Source organism: Gastrolobium bilobum, unplaced genomic scaffold, assembly GCF_033153095.1.
Source record: "Gastrolobium bilobum isolate Gb01-03AN ecotype WA unplaced genomic scaffold, APGP_CSIRO_Gbil_v1 utg91145, whole genome shotgun sequence".
NCBI classification, from domain to species: domain Eukaryota; kingdom Viridiplantae; phylum Streptophyta; class Magnoliopsida; order Fabales; family Fabaceae; genus Gastrolobium; species Gastrolobium bilobum.
The window spans coordinates 134,450-156,072 of record NW_026895471.1 but is presented as its reverse complement, the minus strand read 5'-3'; the positions used below and the strand labels follow the sequence as shown (position 1 = coordinate 156,072).

The following is a 21,623-nucleotide window of genomic DNA, read 5'->3' as shown; positions in this document are numbered from 1 at the left end:
CGTGAAGGAAGATGAAAAAGCCACTTTCAAGGTTTATTATGAGATTTTCTGAGTTTATTTTTATTTGGTGGTGAAGATTGTGCTCATATACCTGTGAGTACTTCTAGGCACTATCGATAAATTATAAATTTATTTTTCTCAGTATACATCTAGCCACTAGCCAACAACAATGGTATAAATCTCCTTGAAAGATTGCATTTGTGTAATACTTTGGTTACCTAACTTTTTTCGGTTATGTACCAAATTAAGTCTAAGTCAGAATCGCTTATTGAATGAAACAATTTAACTATCAACTAGGTTATTGCCAAATGAAGGATTTTAATTCTAATTTTGATCTGTAATTGTGTAATTTTCGCACAACTATCTACTTGTATGCTATTTGCATTTAGGAAGAGTTGGATATTTCCTTGGTTGCAGGATATTGTCAGAACTGCTATCCAGGATATTGTATCCAATGAACTCAACAAAATCAAACACTCATCGATTCATAACATTCCAATTTCTGATTCTGAGATGGATGATCTATTATGGGACTATCAAGGTCTCCATACTAGTTACCAGGGTGAGCGCCAAGAAATAATCTTAGAAATGCAGAGGATATTTTATGACATCTCAAATCCGAACCACCCATTGAAGGTCTAACTTTATAATATCACCTTCTTCTCATTTAACATGCTACATTACATTATTAAAGAACAAAACTTTCTCTGTAACATTATTATTTCTATAGTGAACAGTGAAACAAGAACAAAATGACGCGTGTTCTGTTGAACATTTGGGTAGTTCTAGATTATGCCAGAAGATGAGATGGAAATAAAATAAACATCAAGGCTATTAAGAAAATCTATAAATGGGCCATATGGCTGTAGATTTACTTTTCAGTTAAATTTGCTTTAACTCGCTCCTGCTTTTTTAATGTGGAGATTTTACTTAATCTCCCTACAGATTTAGAAAACGAAATTGAAACTTGGGAAGATGAAGTGGATGAGTACTTGGCTCGTGCAGTTTATGAGCACATGCAGATAAGCAATGCAATTCAAAACATGACCATTTTCCCAAAGTATATTCTAACTAGATATGGTCAGCTCCCAAAAATAGCAGCCTTAGGTTTTAGTTCTACATTTACTTGGAATGAAGTCTCTGATTTGATTATAGGAATTGATAATAGGGGCATATAGAAGAGATTTGGTGTCCTATTTGTAAGCAAGGAGAGTTTAAAGATAGTCACAATGTTATATACTGCAGCTGTTGTGATCTTAAACTAAACAAAGCCAATGCGGTACTTACATTTCCTCTCTTTGTCATAACCCTTGATTTTCTTCTACTAAACCATTTTTTACCAGCTTAAAGAGAATAAAAACATGGTTTGTTTATATATTTTTGAACTTGTTTAAACATTGTAACAGCCTGTTACGTACCGGTAATGTTATCGTTGCATATAGTATTAAGCGCAGTTACAATCACAGTAATTGAATTAATTAAATTACGGGTAAACTTTTTCTTTTTTTTCTTTTTTTGTTGTTTGCACTTTTAAAATAATCGTGTCCGACAACATACTAAAGGTGATCATTACCCAAAAATCATTGTAGAATTATAATTCTACAAGCTTAATACCATACAACTTAAATTTGGAGGTTGCTAAGTGGTTCCCATAAACCAACAAAGCTTAAAACTTATTCTATCCATGATTAACACTAAATGCCTTCACATTTTTACTTATTCTAAAATTTTATACTTTCCCAATGATTTTCATTTCTTACTATGTTATAGATTTCTTCGTTAGCTTCGTGTGTGTTCAAACCGCGCTCAATTTGGAGCACCGTAGCTCAAGTTATGCAAATTTTACTAAACTATGTTTGAGCTGATTTCGAGTAGAGAGTTTTAACGCTCTCCAAAGCGTTACGACGCGCTCATCGAGCCATTTTTTCTTTCTGGAAGCGCGTTACAACACTCAATAACGCGTTAAAACACTCGAGACCCGAGGGAAATAACACTATAGCGCGTTATAACGCCCACCACAGGTATCCTTTGCATCTTTTTGAGCGTTTTAACGCTCATTTGCATGTTACAATGCTCTCCAACAGGGGAGTTACCATTTTTTCGGTGTAAGCACATTTTAATGCCTATTTGAGCGTTGTAACCCTCTCCAACTGGGCAACACATGCCTTCCCCTGTTTTACCTATTTTTCTTTTGGGGAATTACTTCCCATCCACCAAATGACCTAGAAGACAACTTTACAACATATAATATCTATTTATCTATCTTCACATAACACATCATCGAATAAGTCGGTGACCCTTCCATCATATGAATTCTCCAAAATATAATTGTTTACAACATCAATGCCTCAAATAATATCAAGTGGCATGGACATCCCCATGCTCACCAATACTCAAAATAATAGCATGAGACATATACAATTTCATATACCAAAATACAACATCATGATCAAATGACTTAGAACCACATATGAACAACCAAAGCATGGCATCTATAATCTCATGCAATCCAATGTTCATACTCTAAGTCTAAGATACAAAATAAATGCTAGTATGTGCATCCTATGTAATCCTTCAAAATGCTATGCTCTCCATATACACACCATGATCCAATCTTCCTCTATGCATGCCTCTTGCCCGAAGATCCTCAATGCTCACTATAACCTGAAATGATGTCCCCAAACGCGGAGTGAGATATACAAATATATCTCAGTAAACCAAGGGTACTAGATGATCACTCCACCCCATGGCTCACTCAATGTGCATACAATGATCATCATATAAAATGTATAACATACAAAATCACATCATACCGGGCTCACATCCAAGATCATCCACACCCAGATTACGTTCAAGGACCCCACCATATAACTCCCGGGAAGCTTCCTGGTGCCTCTCCCATGGATGAGACGACCCTAAGGAAAAACCTAACTGGAACTCCTCATGAGCCCTATCCAGCGGAAGTCCCACATTTGGATCATCCTGGTAGCGCTCTCAGAGTCGGTCCCACGGCAAAACCCGACCGGAATCCCCAAAGGATATCTCCAGCGGAAGTCCAAACCACACACATCTACTGGCCAGAGATCGCAGATATAACACACAGCATGCTTCAAGCATGTCACACAATCAAGCAATAATGCATGAACATACATATTCATACAATGTCAAAAATCACAAAATCCAACCACAACCTTCCACTAGGTGTGGTGGAGTACACAAGGGAATAAAACCCAAGTTCCAAAGGTTTACCTCAATTCCAAAAGCAATGCTCCCCAACGTTAGCTCTAAGCTCAATCCACCTCTATTGAATCCGTGAGAGGTAACCTACAATGATCATACAACAATGATCATCAATAGTTTGATCACAAGCCCCAACAATCACACAACACACAATCATTCTCACATTCCAATCCAATTTCCATCAAACTATCTCCATATGGCTAATGATCATCTTGTCACAAACCAAGGGATTTCCCATTGTTCTATCATATTTCTTTTTCATTCAACATTCACATTAAATTCCCCAACAACCTACACCTAATTTTCACCAACCATATTTAAGACCCCAATCACAATTCTCCTATAAATTTCACTAAGTTACAAAACTTTGTCACCATAAATATTATTAATTCAATCTCATTCATTTATCATTCTAAGAACTTATTTCCAAAGAGACAATACCATTAATGTTCTCCAACTACATCAACCAATATACTCACATTCAATGTTCATCAATTTTATGATCTCTCAAATAACTCAATGAAAGTGTAGAAACTTACCACTAAGAGCTTCCCAAGGTCCAACCAAGTGACCTCCAAGCTCCCAAGCACTTGAAACAACCCACAATGATCACTCTTCCTCAAATTTTCGTGGCGAAAGAGGCCAAGGATCTCCTCACACCTCACTTTTAAGGAAAAATCATAACTAGAAAGTTGCTTACTAGGTGTTTTGGATGAAGTTTGATGTTCACACTTTTCTCTCACAAGGTCTCTAGCTCAAGATGGAATTTCAAGCTATTCCAAGCCCCTAACAATGGTGATGCTCGACGGTGAGGGAGAAGAGAGGAGAGAGAGTGAGATAGAAATCTTATTTCTTAAGCCTTTAAGTCATTTAAGTCACTTAAAGTGGGACCCACATGTCAATTAACTTTCTTAAATCACCCAATTTAACCCACAAATTCATAACCCGTGTATTTTTCTCGTTCACGTCATATTTTTACTTCCTAGAAATACTGATCATATTCTCACGCTTATCGGTACAATTATACCACAGAATTTTACATCGGAAAAATTACTATATATCAAATTTTCCGAAACTTGCCTATCCACTCGATTTTTTATCCTGAATTCATTTCCGGCATTTTTTTTACCATTTGAGATCTTCTACTCAATTTTTTTATGACTAAGAGGACGTGTTTGGTAAATTACCATTTTGCCCTTTCTATGTATTTTGGCTCTAATTTTTGAATTTTCACTAATCCTACCCTTTTAATCAACATTATCACATATAATTATACATTTTGAAATACGAGGTGTTATAAACATCATCTTATTTTCAGGAGATAAGATACTACAGCTTGTCTCGTTAGTCAGGTTTAACGGGGAATGGTTTTTTTTTTTAAGTTTCTACAACTTGTCTATATTTTTTTAAGATCCTTTACCTCCCCTCTCCCATAGTAGAGATATAAATGGGTTGGCTTTGGGGTTAAGGATGAAGGATCCATACGCGAATCCAATAAGAAATATATGTTCAATCTATTTGTTTCTGTCTCTATGTCAATTTGGTTGTGCCTTTTCTCAGTTGTACCTGAACCCAAATAATTGATTTTAATATTATAAAAAGAAAAAAATAGTTCATCATTGTTATTTTTATATTCGTATGTGTATTTTTTATTTTTTATTATTACTATTCAGTATCGCTTTAGAATTTATTTCTTCATTTTTTATTATTACTATTCAGTATCGCTTTAGAATTTATTTCTTCATTTTTATTATTACTAATGGATGTGAAATCATCGTTGTTGTCTTGCAGGAATTTAAGCCACAATTTCTTAAATGGACCCATTGGTGATGTATTTACTGGCTTAAGATAATCTCAATTAAATGTATGTCTTCGTCTTCTGGATCCTTTAGTATTGCATTTGAATTTAAATTAAATGAATAAGTGACTCAACTTGTCGATATTAGACACATCACACAAAGATGTTACCAACCACCACATGATGTGCCCCTGTTTCATTTTCGACCAATGTATATGTCCTTCTTCCCTTGATATAATATTTCTAACCTCTTATATATTTTGTATTAAACAAATTAAGGAATTAATATATTCTCCTTTTGATGCAGATGTAATGTTATTTCGTTCTTGGTATTCTTGGCTCCAATGTAAGTATTTATATCTATCTATCAACTCTTGTTACTTCCACTTAATTGATGAGGTTCAAAAAAAGAAATAGAGATTCACAGATTTTAGTTAATATTAATTATTAATAAAATTATATATTTTACCTTCCTTGAATATTGTCGATCCACATTTTACTGAATATACAAGAAGAAATTGACAGGGGGTTTTAATCATTGCCTTAAGTGGTGGCACTGTTCAGTTTCATGCTTTGGTTATACTATGCTTTACTCAAAAAAGACATTGGTCTCCTCGTTACCATTAACTCATTTGGATGTGTGGTAGAGATCATTTACATCATCTTCTGTGAGTGTCTTTGCATCTCCACTTAGCATTGTGGTACGTGAAAACCCCTAGTCATTGTGCTCAAAAATGAGGACCTTTTTATTTTTGGTAACGATTCCTCAATGCATTGTGCTCTTTTACAAATTTGCCACTTAATATTCATTCTTTTTGTTTAGATACATGCAGGCATTAGAGCAGTCTTTGGATTTAGGAAAATCTATTGCCTTTTCTGATGGTGGCTAGGCTCATACTACCTTAAATGGTGACTAGGGTTAGTCGTACTAAAAGAATATAGCTCAACTATTTGTAAATTTTAAGTGATTTATTTTTAGTTAAAATAATCTTTAGTGTTTGTAAGTTCTAAGTCTTATCAATGTTAGATACTTCAGGAGATAAAACAAATCATTGTCGAAGTTACCTTTAATTGTATTTATATCCATTTCCCTTAAAATTTTATTCCTTTTATTGGTTTTTAATTCTATGAATTCAGCCACAATGTGGTTGTAATTTTTTTTTTAAAAATAATCATTAAAATAGCCATGTTTAAATCGTGGTAAATATAATCAATAAACGTAGCTAAACGAATGCTGCCACACTCAAATATAATGTGGCCAAGTAAAGCAGTAAATGTGGCTAAAATAATGCAACGCCACGATTAGCCACGTTGACAAAAAGTGTGATTGCTTTCATTAGCCACATTTTTAAAGCAATTTAGCCACGTTTATAAACGTGCTAAACACTGATATTTTTATAGTGTGTGGGTATGAGAATTCTGGACCCTTTGTGCCTCCTATAAAAGCCTAAGCTCAAGTCTGATACTATCGTATTAGGATTAGTATATTAGATTAATGTTCTTCTTTGATTATATCATATCCTTATTTGAATTGCCCCTTATTAAGTCATATACTAAATGAGCCTTGTATATCAATTGCAATTTTTGTAATAACAATGTTGATTTTTCGGTTCACACAATTTACTTTTTCTTGTACATTCATTTGTAATTCTTCGATTCTTCTAGGCTTACCCTCGACTAATAACTTTGGAAATCCCATATAGACCATAACAATCATATTTTTGAATTTTAGTGTAATTCTTGTTCTTTTGTTTGATATATGCGTCCAATACTTGTTCTTATTTTTTTCCCTCACCACCTTAGGCTCACCTCAAACTTTGCAAATCCCTTTCATCGAATGGAGCGAAGAGAGACTAGTGACATTAAATAACATTGACTTGCAATGGTGAAGTCACAAAGGAATTAGAGTGGTTGATGGTTGGAGATGTCCCGATGATTTGATATATCCTATATCAAATATATCCAAAAATAATATATTTATATTATCTTTATCTTTATAATTATTTCTTTTCATATTCTTATTTTCTCTTTTATAAAGAAAGTTATATATTAATACTACCTCTACCTACTCTCCCTATACTGAATTAGGTTTATAATTATCCGAGTTCAGCCTTTCAATATTATTTTTATTACTTTTTATGCATAAAAAATTTAATTTTTTTTTTCAAATCTTATTATGTATTGTTGATTTGCTCCTTCTCATAAAATTTTCTATTATTGGTTAAATCAATGTTAATAAGGGAGAAAAACAAAATTGGAGTCCGTGTCTTGCATGATTGGTATGTTGACTATGTTCTGCATAATAGAGTTGAGAGTAAGACAAGCCAACCATCCATGCTAATCTATTCATAATATTTTATTTTATTTTCTTTATACGGGACCACCAAGCAGATGTGGTCCAAATTATATCAACAATGACATGGTGGAAAACCTGTCAAGTTTCCAATGTTTTTTAGCTTTTACTCAACCGGAAAAGTTGACCAAAATGCAAGAAAACAAAAGGGTTAATACTTACTAGGTTTCTTTTATTAAGATATTTTCATATCAATAAGCACATAAGAACAATATGATTAAATTTGAATTCAATGTTAGGCAATGCAACGGTTATTAACATACCAAAATAAGCTAATGTAAACACACCTTTAACACTTCTCATCCAATATGAGAAAAATATAAACTAGGATCATTAGAGCTTCAAGTTCTATATTACGGAGTCATTCAACCCTCGCCTAAAAAAAATAAAATAAAAAATAACAAGTTTGAGGGTGAAGATTGAGTTCCTAAGAAAGGAACAAAAGTTATTTTTGAAGAAAAATGGAAGAAAGAAAAACATTTCAATCCTGAGAAGAAGAAGAAGAAAAATCATTAAAATTTTCCAAAGAGAAGAAAAAGATATAAAAGATGGGTATAAAAAGATACTTAAAGACACTAGAATACATTATTAATTATTTCTAGCTAGATGCCACTCAAACATTTTGCCATTTCATTGCTAGACTAGAGAGTGCCAAATTAGAGGAACCATGTTCACTAAGAGCAGCAGCAGCACCATCACTCAATTCTTTGATTCTTTTATTCATTTCCAAGCTTTCATGTCCTTCCATGACTCTCTTAATAACATTGGCAATTTCCTCTCCTTTTACTATGCCACTTTCATCAACCTTTGGCCTCACAGCCACTTTGAGCACATCTGTGAGCAATACAGCATTCATTCTTTGCTCAGCAAACAGTGGCCAAGCAATCATGGGCACCCCATGAACCACACTCTCAAGAGTTGAGCTCCAACCACAATGACTCAAGAATCCACCAGTGGAACCATGACCAAGGACTTCAATTTGTGGTGCCCATGATGGAACCACTAAGCCTTGACCTTTGGTTCTGTCCAAAAAACCTTGTGGTAAATAATGTAGTGGGTTCTCCTTTTGTCCTCTAAAATAAGCAGAACTAGCTGATTCATTTGGAGCTCTCACAACCCACAAAAACTTGTGGCCACTAAGTTCTAATCCATAGGCTATCTCATTGAATTGGTCATGAGGGAGTGTTCCACCACTCCCAAAAGCCACATACAAAACAGAATTTGGTGGTTGATTGTCCAACCATCTTAAACACACTGACTCATTTACCTTATTACTTGACTCATTTTGAATGATGGGTCCAATAGGATATACACAAGGACCATCACTATTGGCTTCTTTCTCTTGCATAGCTCTTATAACCTCTGCTTCCAAATCTGTGAAGCTATTCACTATGATACCATCAACCAACAAGAGTGCTTGACACACATCAAGATATGATCTATATGTTTGACTTGATCTTTCATTAAGAACTGGATCTGGAAGATCTTTGATCTTGAAGGGTATAACACAACCCGGAACATTCACAGTTTTTGCTAAGTCCAAGGACTCGGTGGAAAAAACAGTCTCATCAAGCTTGGGAAGAGTGAGATTGAATGAGAGTGTTGTAGCTCCTGAGGAAAAGAAAACATAAGACAAGAGGTTGAATTGCTTAGCAAGTTCAAGTGCATCGGTTGAAAATATGCTGAACAGTAAAGCAACTAGGTGAGTGTGGGAATTTAATGAGCTTAATGCTTCATGTAGCAATGGAAGAGAGTGTTTCACAATGAGTTTCATGTTTGTTGCTGGTGAAACATTCTGGGGAAGGTCTTCAATTTTCACTTGGGGAAGAATAGTGAAGTCTATGTTTTGTGGTAGAGACTCTAGTAATGATTTCATGGAAGGAGTGGGAGAATCAAGTGTGGGAATGAGTAATGTGACATGGAATTCATGGTGTTGAAGAACTAGCCTCTTTGCAAACTCAGCTAGTGGGATCAAATGGCTCAATCCAGGGGAAGGAACCATTGCAATGCAGGGCTTTTTATCCATGTTATATATGATATGAAATTATGAATATGAAACTTGAGACCCAGATTACAGAAAAAGGATATTTTGTGAGTGAAGATGGTTTATTTTCTTGAAGATGGTTTTATAATAAAGTGAAGGCCTTTCCCTCCAAGTTATTCCACTAACCTGTTATTTATTTATTATTTTTTTATGGTCTAAAGTTAAAAAAAACTTAAAAAAGTTAAAAATTGTTTGGTAATTATATAAATTTTTTAGTTCAAAAATACATATTTTACGAAAATTTTGTTTCTCTATTTCTATTGCTTTTTATTTAAAAAAAAAACACACAATTTAAGAAAAGTTAATAAGAGCTTAAAAAAAAATTATCCTATAAGCTTTTGGCTTTTAATATTTTTTATTATATAAAAAATATTATTTTTTAAAAAAAATTAAATTTTTTTTTGACATAACTTTTACTTATAATTATCTCTTAAATAAAATAAAATAAAATAAAATAAAATAAAAAAACCCAAAGAGTAGTAGGAAAGTGATGTAAGGGCTTGCGTAACTTGTTTTGTTACTTTCAAAAACCTACTTTAAAAGTTGAAACATTAATTATGCTGACATACATTAATCGATTGTAGGACCATGCAATTGAATATACCATAACACTAATTAAAGTGTCACTGTTTCACAACTTATTTTTCTAAATGTTACGTCAATAATATAATTTTTCAATATGTCATGGGGCAAGTTTGCTACAGTGCCCAAGAAACTTGGTAGCCAATGATTTCGTTACACGTGGCACATTTTGGCAGGAAAAGTTGACTGTCACGTGTCCAAGTTCGCTACGTGGTAGGCAATGATTTCGTGACATGTGGCACCCTTTTGCAGAAAAAACTGACTGGACGAAGTTCGCTACCAGGGGTAGCGAACTTGGTGTGCTAGGTGGCACAATCTCATTGCCCGATCAGAATTAATGTTCCAATCACAATAAAAAAAATAGAAAAAGAAGGAAAATGACAATTAATTGTATTAATGTCTTAATCACAATTAATGTATCAATCACCAATCACAATTAATGTATCAATCACAATTAATTTTGATCGGTACATTAATTGTTTGTGATATCATTATTACAATTCGGTACATTAATTGTTTGTGATATCATTATTACAATTCGAATGATGTTTGTGAGAGATAAAATATGTCAAACGAGGTGTTGTTTGGTAGATCTCGAAAAGTTATATGTAATAAAATAAATAATATCTGATTTGGATATCTGAATCAAAAATTATGGCCCTCCGAAGTGATTGGTGATTGGTACATTAATTGTGATTGGTATAATCAAAAGTTAATCTTATTTGTACGTTCATTATAATTGACACATTAATTGTGATTGCTAATTGGCACATTAATTTTGATTGACACATTAATTAAATTGTCGTTTTCCTTTATTTTCTGTGTTTTATTGTGATTGATACATTAATTTTGATTGTGTCGCGTGGCACCTAGTTTGCTTGGACCTTCAGCGAACTTGGTGCATGTCAGACACGTGGCACACCTAGTTCGCTGCATGTGGCAGCGAACTTCTCCAATGTGTCAGCATTTATTGCAACATAGTTGGCTATTGTGAGTAGCGAACTTGTTGTCCACCAGAAACGTGCCACATCAGCAAACCAAGTTCGCTGGGCGCTGTAGCAAACTTGTCTGTGTGGCATATTGAGAAATAACACTGTTCGCGTGGCATTTAGGTAAAAAAGTCGGTGAACAGTGGCATTTTGGTCACTGTCCCGAATATACCCTCAATTATATATATATATATATATATATATATATATATATATATATATATATATATATATATATATATATATAAGGTTAGATCTTTTGACACCGTACAAAGATGGATCAATGGTAATGAAAGAAGAGAGAGAGAAAAGGAATCATCACCATTCAAAGGTGAATCAATTAATATAAGAAAATAAATAAACAAAACGACGTGGTTTTGGAGTGGCCGGAGATAAACTTATCTCAAGTTACCGGGGAAATATTTTTCCATATATATATATATATATGGGGCAGGATATTCTTACACTAGTGTAAGAGTTAGAAGTCTTACACTCAATCTTGACCATTGATCCACTTAAATCCAATGGCTCACATTACTAAAAAATTTGAGCTCTTAGATATAAATGAGATCAGTGGACAAGATTAAGAGTGAAACTTACACTGGTGTAAAATGATCATAACCCTATATATATATGGGCTTATCGTTTCTCAAGCTGCTTGAGATAATATTATCTCCGGCTAGTAAATCATAACCGTATAAAGATGGATCAATGGTGATAAAAGAAGAGAAAGAAAAAAGGAATCATAACCATTCAAAGGTGAATCAATTAATATAAGGAAATAAATAAATAAAACAACGTAGTTTTGGGATAGTCGGAGATGAACTTATCTCAAGCTGCTTGAGAAATATTTTTCCCTATCCTAAAACTACGTCGTTTTATTTATTTATTTCCTTATATTAATTGATTCACCTTTGAATGGTTATGATTTCACTTTTCTCTCTTTTCCTTTATCACCATTGATCCATCTTTGTACGGTTATGATTTAGTAGCCGGAGATAAGATTATCTCAAGCAGCTTGAGAAACGATAAACCTATATATATATATATATATGGGCTTAACATTTCTGCAGCAGCCGTAGATAGTGTTATCTACAGCTGACACAGAAAAGTGGGCCCCACGGCTTCTTTAAAAAAAAAAAAAAAAACTCAAGATTCGTTGTTGTATCCTAAGATTCGGACGTGTATCCTTGCTTGCTGTAGGTACAGCAGCTGCAGAAATCATTTTGCCATATATATATATATATATATATATATATATATATATATATATATATAGCTTAACATTTCTGCAGCAGCCGTAGATAGTGTTATCTACAGCTGACACAGAAAAGTGGGCCCCACGGCTTCTTAAAAAAAAAAAAATTCAGTATCCGTTGCCGTATCCTAAGATTTGGGTGTGTATCCTTGCTTGCTGTAGGTACAGTAGCTGCAGAAATCATTTTGCCATATATATATATATATATATATATATATATATATATATATATGCACTTGAATTTAACTTTACAGCGGTGCAAAACCAATCTTATCTGTGTTTATTGGGTGATGTCTATGGTGCCTAACTTTGTTTTGTCGCTTCTATGCCAAAACTAACCATTGTAACAAACTAATCACCAATTGTTATGTTATTTTATTATGATAATTTTATGTGGTGAGTTAGGTTGGTGCTTGCAGGTACTTTGATATTGATTAATTTAGCAACGTTTCAAGTATAATTAATTAAACATAATAAATAATGTTTCAAATTTTTTGAAAATTAGTCACGCTTTAGATGTAGCTATATAGTCATAACTATTTTGGCACCAGCTGAAATTTTTTACACTGACTAAAATATTTTGTTGGCTCTGCCACTAATAATCTTGGAGCAAATATAATGAAGGGAATATTATAGGGCAATCAACTTTTGTTCCTATTATTACAAGTTGGGAGTTTTGTATTGAAAATTTAAGTGTGAACGATAACAAAATTCCGTATCAAAAATTAATGGGCTAAGTATAATAAATATAATGAAAGAATTTATAAATTTAATATTTTAAAATTTTAAATTGAGATGCAGTGTCACTGTATTAAACCATCCCATGGTAATAGCATGTTCTTACAAATTTTCTTGAAGATATGTGATTTTTTTTATGGGAAAAATGTTTCTGTAGTTAATGCAGATAAGTTATCTGCATTTATTCCCAAAATGACGTAGTTTTGGTATTGAAATCTTAAAAAATTATAAGTATAAAGATTATTGTAACCCTAAAATAAATTCAAATTACAAAAACATTATGATTTTCGCCCCAAAATGACGTTGTATTGGGCTTACTGCAAATAACTTATCTGCAGTAACTGCAGAAAAAGCGAACCCTTTTTTTATTTATAATAATGCAGCTTTGTTTAATTCTAAATTACAAGAACATATATGAAATGGTAATAGTTTTCTTATGTAGTAGGAGATAATACGTATTATCTTCTACAGACTCATTTGTTCAGATAAGATCCACTTTTAGGGGAGAGAAAAAAATAAATAAAGTGAGATCCATATTAAATTTATGTGTGTTGGAGATAGATTCTATCTTATGTAACACAAAAATAATAAATCTCTAATAGATAAATTGTAACTATTGATGAGAGTCATTATTGTCAATGCCGTAGTAACTAGCGTAAATATTAGGAGAACCTGACACAGGTTTTACGCTTCTAGATGTCCCAAATAAATAATGTTTTAGTGGAAATTTAAGCACAAGTCTTACTAGAATGCAGCAAATGTTGACGGCGAGAGTGCATGCGTCTTAACAAGTAAAACAAGTGATGAGTGATTACCAAAAAAAAAAAAAACAAGTGATGAGTTGCGATATTATTTCTTTAATAATTATTTTAATTATGTGTCATTATTTCTTAATTTTTATTTAAGTAACAAATAATAGCAAAAAAAATTAAAAAAGAAAAAAATATTGTCATTTTGAAGGATACAACTTTGTGTTATTTTATTGTAACAACTATGATGGTAGCCCATTACGGATACGGACACGGACACAGGACACGACATGACACGACACGACACCCCGACACGTTAATTCTAAAAAATGTTAAATTTTGACACGTTGGAACACGTTTTGATATTAAATAATATTTTTAATATATATAATATAATTTATATTTAATACATATAGCAACTCATAATAACTCATATACTAATCAAATATTTAAATTTCATAATATAATTATTAAAATAAAATAGAACATCCCAAGAGTGTAGAGTGTAGAGTGTAGAAAAATAGAAAAAATTCAACTACTTTCTACTAACTTTCATCTTAGCAACCGACATGCTTTTCTTCCAACTTGTCTTTCTTTTTCATTAAATTATTTGTTTAATCTTTTTCTTCTTTTGACCATTTCTTTCAAGAACTCTTTGATATGGCGGTCTGGTTGCTTCTTTCATTTTCTATTGGTGTGTAACCCATATATCTCATAGCTTCCAGAATTTTTTGGTTCTTGATTCTTCTAGGATGACGGTGGATAGTTGTAAAATCAAATTTGATTTCTAACATCTCTCTCTCTTCAACTTCCCAAAACCCAGAGCTTCAATAAATCTTGTGTTAACGGTTTACACTCCAAAAACTAACACCAACATCACCACCACATTAGTCTCTTCCATTTCTCTTTCATTTTCTCTCCATCTTCAACATGAAGAAGCAGAAGTGCGTTGAAACGCAGCGTTCGAACTCGCACCCGACGACGAAGAGAAGAACCAGCAACCTCCAGCGTTACCGAACGAGAGAGAGGATAGGGCTCCAGAGTTTTTAATTTTTATTAAATATTTTTGCAACAAGACTCTGGGTTTATGGAGTAGTCTCCACCCATGAGTTCACTTTTTGCATGAAAGATCATATATAAAGCATATAAAACAACATGCAATCCTATCAATTTTTCTCACTCAATTAATACAGAAGCATTTATACTTCCCGAATGATAAACTACAGAAACATTTATACTTCCCACTGATAATGATACGGAAGCATTTGTACTTCCCTCATGATAATGTTACGAAAGAATTTGTACTTCACACTTGTTACTATTACGAAAGCATTTGTACTTCATGTTTAATAACTTAACACAACATTACATCTTGTATATTTATCTGCTTGAATTATAATGCATCACATCAAAATATCAATAAACTTGTCTATATGAAGACTCATAAATGCACATGTATGCACATGTACCAAATATCTCACTATCAATCATACATACATTATAATTAGAGCTGTTAAAACGGGTCAGTTCGGCCCATTTAGCCCTAGCCCAAGTGGGTTAGGGCCAAAAAGCCCACAATGATATAGATCCATATGGGCCAAAACCCTATGGGTTAGGGCCAGCCCGCGGGCCTTCTAAAAAAATAATATGTATTTTTTTAAAAAAATATTTATAGTAAAATGGTGGATAGAAATTATTAGAAAAAATAAAAAATAAATAGTTTTTAGAAAAATGTCACTTTTTAAAAAAATTATTGCATAGAAATTTTTTCGTAAAAAGTTTTGACAGAAAACGTTTCTGTAAAAAAATTGACGAACAAAAAAATTCGTCAAAATTCTTTACAGAATCTAAATTCCGTAAAAGTTTTTGACGAAAAAATTTCCGTCGAAATTTTTGACGAAAAAAATTCGGTCGAAATTCTTGACGAAAGAATTTCCGTCGAAATTTTTGACGAAAAAAATTTCCGTCGAAATTTTTGACGAAAAAATTTCCGTCAAAATTTTTGATGAAAAAAGTTTTTGTCGATATTTTTGACGAAAAAAAATTTCGTCAAAATTTTTGACGAAACACATTTCTGTCAAAATTTTGACGAAAAATATTTTTGACAAAATTTTCGATAAAAAATATTTCTATCAAAATTTTAAACGGAACACATTTTTGTTAAAAAATTTCCACGAAAATTATTTCTGTAAAAAACTTTGACGAAAATATTTGTGTAAAAAATTTCAACGAAAAAAATATTTTGTCAAAAATCTTTACGAAATCTAAATTCCGTCGAAAGTTTCACAGATACATTTCCCTCAAAAATTTTGAAAAAAAATATTTCCGTTGTAATTTTCATCGAAGATTTTGGACGGAAAATATTCCGTCAAAATTTTTGAAGGAATTCTTTTTTTCCGTCAAAACTTTTGATGAAATTTTTTCGTTGTAAATTGGGTTGAATATTGTAGCCCGCGAGCAAGCCCTAACCTAACCCTATAATGAGAGGGCTTTAAAAGGATGAGCTTAAAATGGCCCCATTACATAAAGGGCTAAAATTTTATAGGGCTGGCCCTAGGGCTTGATGGGCTGGCCCTAGGGCTTGATGGGCTGGCCCTAGGGCTTGAGCCCTTTTTGACAGCTCTAATTATAATCATCATCCATACTGGACTATGGTGGAACAACAATGAAGAGAAAATTATTAAACCGAGAGCTTACCTATAGAAGCTCAAATCCAATGCTTACTTGAACTTCACGAATTTAATCCAATTCTTCTAAAACTTGTTCCTCAACCTATGTACCATCAAATTATAATTAATACCAATTCATGTCACCAAGCAAGTCATAGATAATTTCCCAATGTTTTCAAGATTTATTACTTATTACTCACCACTTTAACTACAAAACTCTAATATAACCAAAACCTACATACAAGACCCAAATAGGATTTCATACATTTTCTTTGGTTTAAATACTAATCAATCATGATTTAATGTCCTATGGATCATTACATAGCCAATGAATTAAACACTTAATTTGCATAATTACTCCATATATGGTCGAAATGCACACACAATTTCTAGCATTGACATCCTGTGCCATTTTATTCTTGAAAACTTCATTTCAACTCCAATTGATCTGAACTTTTGATATGTTATAGTAGACACATTTACCTTTAATTTGGAACAAACAACGATTCATTTGGAGTCGTATAGATTTAGATATGATTTTTCTAAAACAGAAGCCCCAAATTGACTTATAACCGAGTTCATGCATCTTAACATCTTCCATTGATATTTTTACCACTTGAATCTTAAGTCCAATCATACTATGACTTTAATTTCACTTTGACATTATTACAAACAGATGGTGCATCCTATTTAACACTATATGGCCGATTGGTTCCATGAAGAAATAATAATCCCACATGCTTGTTTTTAATCTTTTCTGTGTATAGTTTTACATATATTTAATAAACATTCTCAAAATCAATTAAAATCACATGAAACGACATCATTTAATCATGATATTATTAAACCTTAACCCGTCATAAAACACTTAATAAAATAACTTCAACCATCAAAATTTAGATGTAATACCTTATTAAGCTTCCTTGTGAACTAGGCAACACTTTCCACCCAAATACTTGTCAAAATCGTAACTTTCTCTCTCTAGATGAATAATATCAGCCCTCTTTGAATGAGTGTTTCTTTCACTACAAGGCTCCTCAAGAAGAAAAGAAAGAGGTTTTAGTTCACAAGACCAAAAGCTACACTTTTGTGTAATGAGTTTTTGCTTAAAAAGTGTCTTAATCAGTTGAACTCTCAATCTCTCTCTCACTAACCATAGCCACGGCCTCAAGGAAAGAGGAAGAAGAAACACCTTTGTGGGACCCTAAGAAAGAAAGAAATATGACTACTTGGTGTAGTGAATATCTTAGTAGTTACTTAACTTTAACATTTTCCAACTTTACACATTTGTTCAAATCCTATTAGTTCTTTAGCTTCCCACTTGGTTAGTCGTCTTTTCATACAACATTCTAGAACTATTAGTCACTAAGGAACAACTTCACTTTGAAGAAAGATGACTAGGATTGCTTATTTGTCCACACGACACCTTTTGAACATTCAAACTTATCATTCATTTGTTCATTTGTTCAAGACTAGTCAAACTTAATTCTAATTGGTTGGTTTTTACTTAACTTTGACCTTCTTGAATATAAAACATACGAGTTACAAAGAACTCACTCATGCATTAAAAATAATGCAAAAAATTCACAAAGTTAAGTTATGTTATTAACTTGACAACTTTATATACATCTTTGACTTATATCAATTTCCATTGATTTACAATTTTCCTTATTTTGACTTATTTTTAGAAATTAATCTAGATATTGTTTGATCATAATAAGATCATTTTGAATCCATGAAATTAATTATAGAATTTAATTACATCATCGAAATCAACATTTGACCTAACCTTGGTCAAATAATCATGACTTTTCATATAATGACATCTATTTCCCCTCATATACCTTATACTTATATTAGGGTCCTATTAGACTTGTCTGGCATGAATTGTATCCTTGCATATCTTGTCATCTTAATTTCATGATCAATGAACCATTACTTGACATTACTTGTCACAAGTTCCTTGAACACAACTACTTTTTTTTTTGGTAATATGAAGGGGTAAAAAACCCCAAACACAAACTCAATTCAAAAATACCCTACGAGGACTACAAACCAAAGAGAAATCAACCAAATACAATGGCAAAATACCAGGATGAGGGAAATGAAAAGCAATAAAATTATTCTCCAATCTATTATTCAACGGATATTTCGACAGCCAGTCTGCACATGCATTACTCTCCCTGAACACATGAACCAAATGAATCTCCCAATCCCTTTGTAACCATGCTCGAATATGAGACACCAAGCGGACTCTCGAGCTGTTCCTCCACTTTTGGTGAGCAAAGTGATCACTGAACTAGCATCACTTTTCAACAAACAACGCCTCCAACCCCCAGCCCAAGCCATTTCAAGACCTTTGAGTACTCCCCAAAGCTCAACTACAAACGTTGAACAATGTCCTATGTGATACGCAAATCCTTGAAGCCATCTTCCAGTCTCATCCCTAATCAGTCCCCCACAAGCAGCATCTCCTTCAGAAATTTTGGCTGCCCCATCTGTATTGATTTTAACCCAACCAGCTTCCGGAGAATGCCAACCAGCAGTAATATAAACTGAGATCCTCCTAACCTGACCATCATGGCTATGCATCCAAGCATGGGAGATTTCATTAACTTTCTGTTCTATCATATGAATTTTATAAGCCAGCCAATTGTCCTCAGCTCCATGAACCACCTCATTTCTCCAACTCCAAGCGCAAGAAACAGTGACAACAAACACTATCGGCCAGTGGGTATTAAACTGCTTCAAATCTGCATTATTCAAGTTCATCTTCAACTAGCTGCATAAATCTGCACTAAAAAACTCCATATACATATCTGGGTTAGTTAAATCCAGCCACACTCTCTTAATTTTGTTACAATCTCTAACCATATGAATAATGGTTTCTTCCTCAATTTGACAAAGAGGACAAATTGGATTAGACATACTAAATCTGGCCAGCATACTTCTTATTGGTAAACGTTGATGAGCTCATTTCCAAAGAAGAACACTGATCAAGTTAGGTATTTTTAATTTCCAAATGACACACCAGATTCCATTATCAATACACTCTTCATCATCCTGGTTAGTTAAGGCACTATATAAATGCTTAACCGAAATCCCACTTGAGCCTTTAATATTCCACCTTAGTCTATCAGCCCCACTACTCACCTGAGGAGGTAATAACCCTCTTATAGACTGGACAACACTTTCTAGAAGGAGATTAAATAGAACCCCACAGTTCCAAGAACCATCAGAATTAACATAATCCCTAACTTTTCTTCCAATTTCTTCATGAGGAATAACAGAGATCACTTTACTGGCTAAGTTAGTATCATGATCTACCCATTTGTCTTCCCAAAAATCAATTGATGAACTATCACCAACATCCCAAGTCAGCCTAGGCTTCAGCTTATTCCAGATTTCATACAAGGCTTTCCAGAGGCTAGAATTCCCATTCTTCCAGAAGAAATTTTCTTGATTATTACTCACACTTCCATACTTAGCTTTCAAAACCTTTACCCACAGCTTATCATAATCATTAAGAAAGCTCCAAACAATTTTTCCCATAAAAGCTTCATTCATCACAGAAAGCTTTCTAATACCCAAACCACCCTGATTTTTCGGCCTTGCAATAGAATCCCAACCAATGAGATGCATATGCTTTTTGTTGACTGTATCACCCAAATGAAAGCTCTCTGAAGCTTCTCCAGCTCGTTGCAAATACCCTCGGGATCATGCTATATTGCATGTGATAGTAGGGCAAGGCAGACAGAACAAATTGTGAGAGGACTATTCTGCCTGCTTGGGAAAGAGATTGAGATTGCCAATTGCTCAATCTCTCTTTAGCTCTCTCCACTATACCAGCAAAGGAATTCTTGGTAACTCTTCCATGCTACATCATAGCCCCAAGGTACCTACCAATGTTTGACACCCTTTTTAAACCACTCACCTCTAAAATCTTACTTGTTGTATCAGTAGGAGTATTTTTAGAGAAATAAACACTAGTTTTTTGATCACTCACTTTTTGTCCAGAAACTTCTCCAAACAGATTTAAACAACGAAGAAGGATATGAATTTGCTCCTCACTAGCTACCAAGAAAAGCATTAAATCATCCGAAAATAGTAAATGAGAGATTTTAGGTTCCCCCTTACCTGCCTTGATAGGTTTCCACAAACCTCCACTAACAGCAGTTTGAATAATATGGGAAAGCTTCTCCATAGCTAAAACAAACAGATATAGGGACATTGGATTTCCTTGTCTGACCCCTCTTCTAGGCTTGAATTCCTCTGTCATATCCCCATTCCACAATATGCTAGTTTTAGGAGAAGATACAATAGCCATAATTAACTCAGTTAGATTCCTAGGAATCTGAATCTCTTTTAACACATTATGAATAAAATTCCAGTTGAGAAGATCATAAGTCTTCTCCAAATCCACTTTGACTGCCATAAAATATTTCTTACCCCTCATTTTTCTCATAGAATGAACCAACTCTTAGACCACAATAATATTATCCTGAATATGACGATGAGGAATAAAACTAGATTGAGCAGGAGATACCACCTTTGCCATTATTGATTTAAGTCGGCCGAGAATAAGTTTACTAACAATCTTATACACTACTTGGCAAAGCGAAATCGGTCTAAATTGGCTGATATGAGCTGGAGATTGAACCTTAGGAATGAGCACCAGAAGTGTCGAATTAATAGAAGCCAGAATGTTAGGATAGTTCCACATCTGATAGATGAGAGAATAATTTCCAATATATATATGTCTTATAAAATTTTAATTTTTATAATTTTTTTAGCTTTATTTAAATTTAGGAAAATATGTTTCTTATGTAGCATAAGACATCCTTAGTGGATCTCATTCACTTTTTTATATGTTGTGTGGTACAATTTTATCTCATTCACTTTTTTATATGTTGCATGATACAATTTTATCTAATATAAACACGGGTTTACTTCTCTACAGTCAATATGGATAACTTATCTACATTAAGCCCAAAATGACGTCGTTTTGAAACGGAAATCAATGTATTTTTATAATTATAATTTATTTCAGTGTTATAATAATCTTTTTTATTATATTTTTTAACTCAAAACGACGTTATTTTGGGAGTGAACGTAGATAAATTATCTACCTTAAATATAGAAACATTAAAACCTATAAACATATTCCCCTTAAATTTATGGTATTAATGCAAGAGATCATTGT

General features: G+C 33.2%; 1 protein-coding gene across 1 annotated transcript; it reads right to left on the bottom strand.

The window, feature by feature from the left end:
- Positions 1-7,908: 7,908 nt before the first annotated feature.
- On the bottom strand, positions 7,909-9,464 carry LOC133313469 (hydroquinone glucosyltransferase-like). The gene has a single exon (XM_061514857.1). It carries the CDS (start codon positions 9,415-9,417, stop codon positions 8,005-8,007), a length of 1,413 nt encoding a protein of 470 aa, XP_061370841.1. The 5' UTR covers positions 9,418-9,464; the 3' UTR covers positions 7,909-8,004.
- Between the last annotated feature and the right edge of the window lie 12,159 nt (positions 9,465-21,623).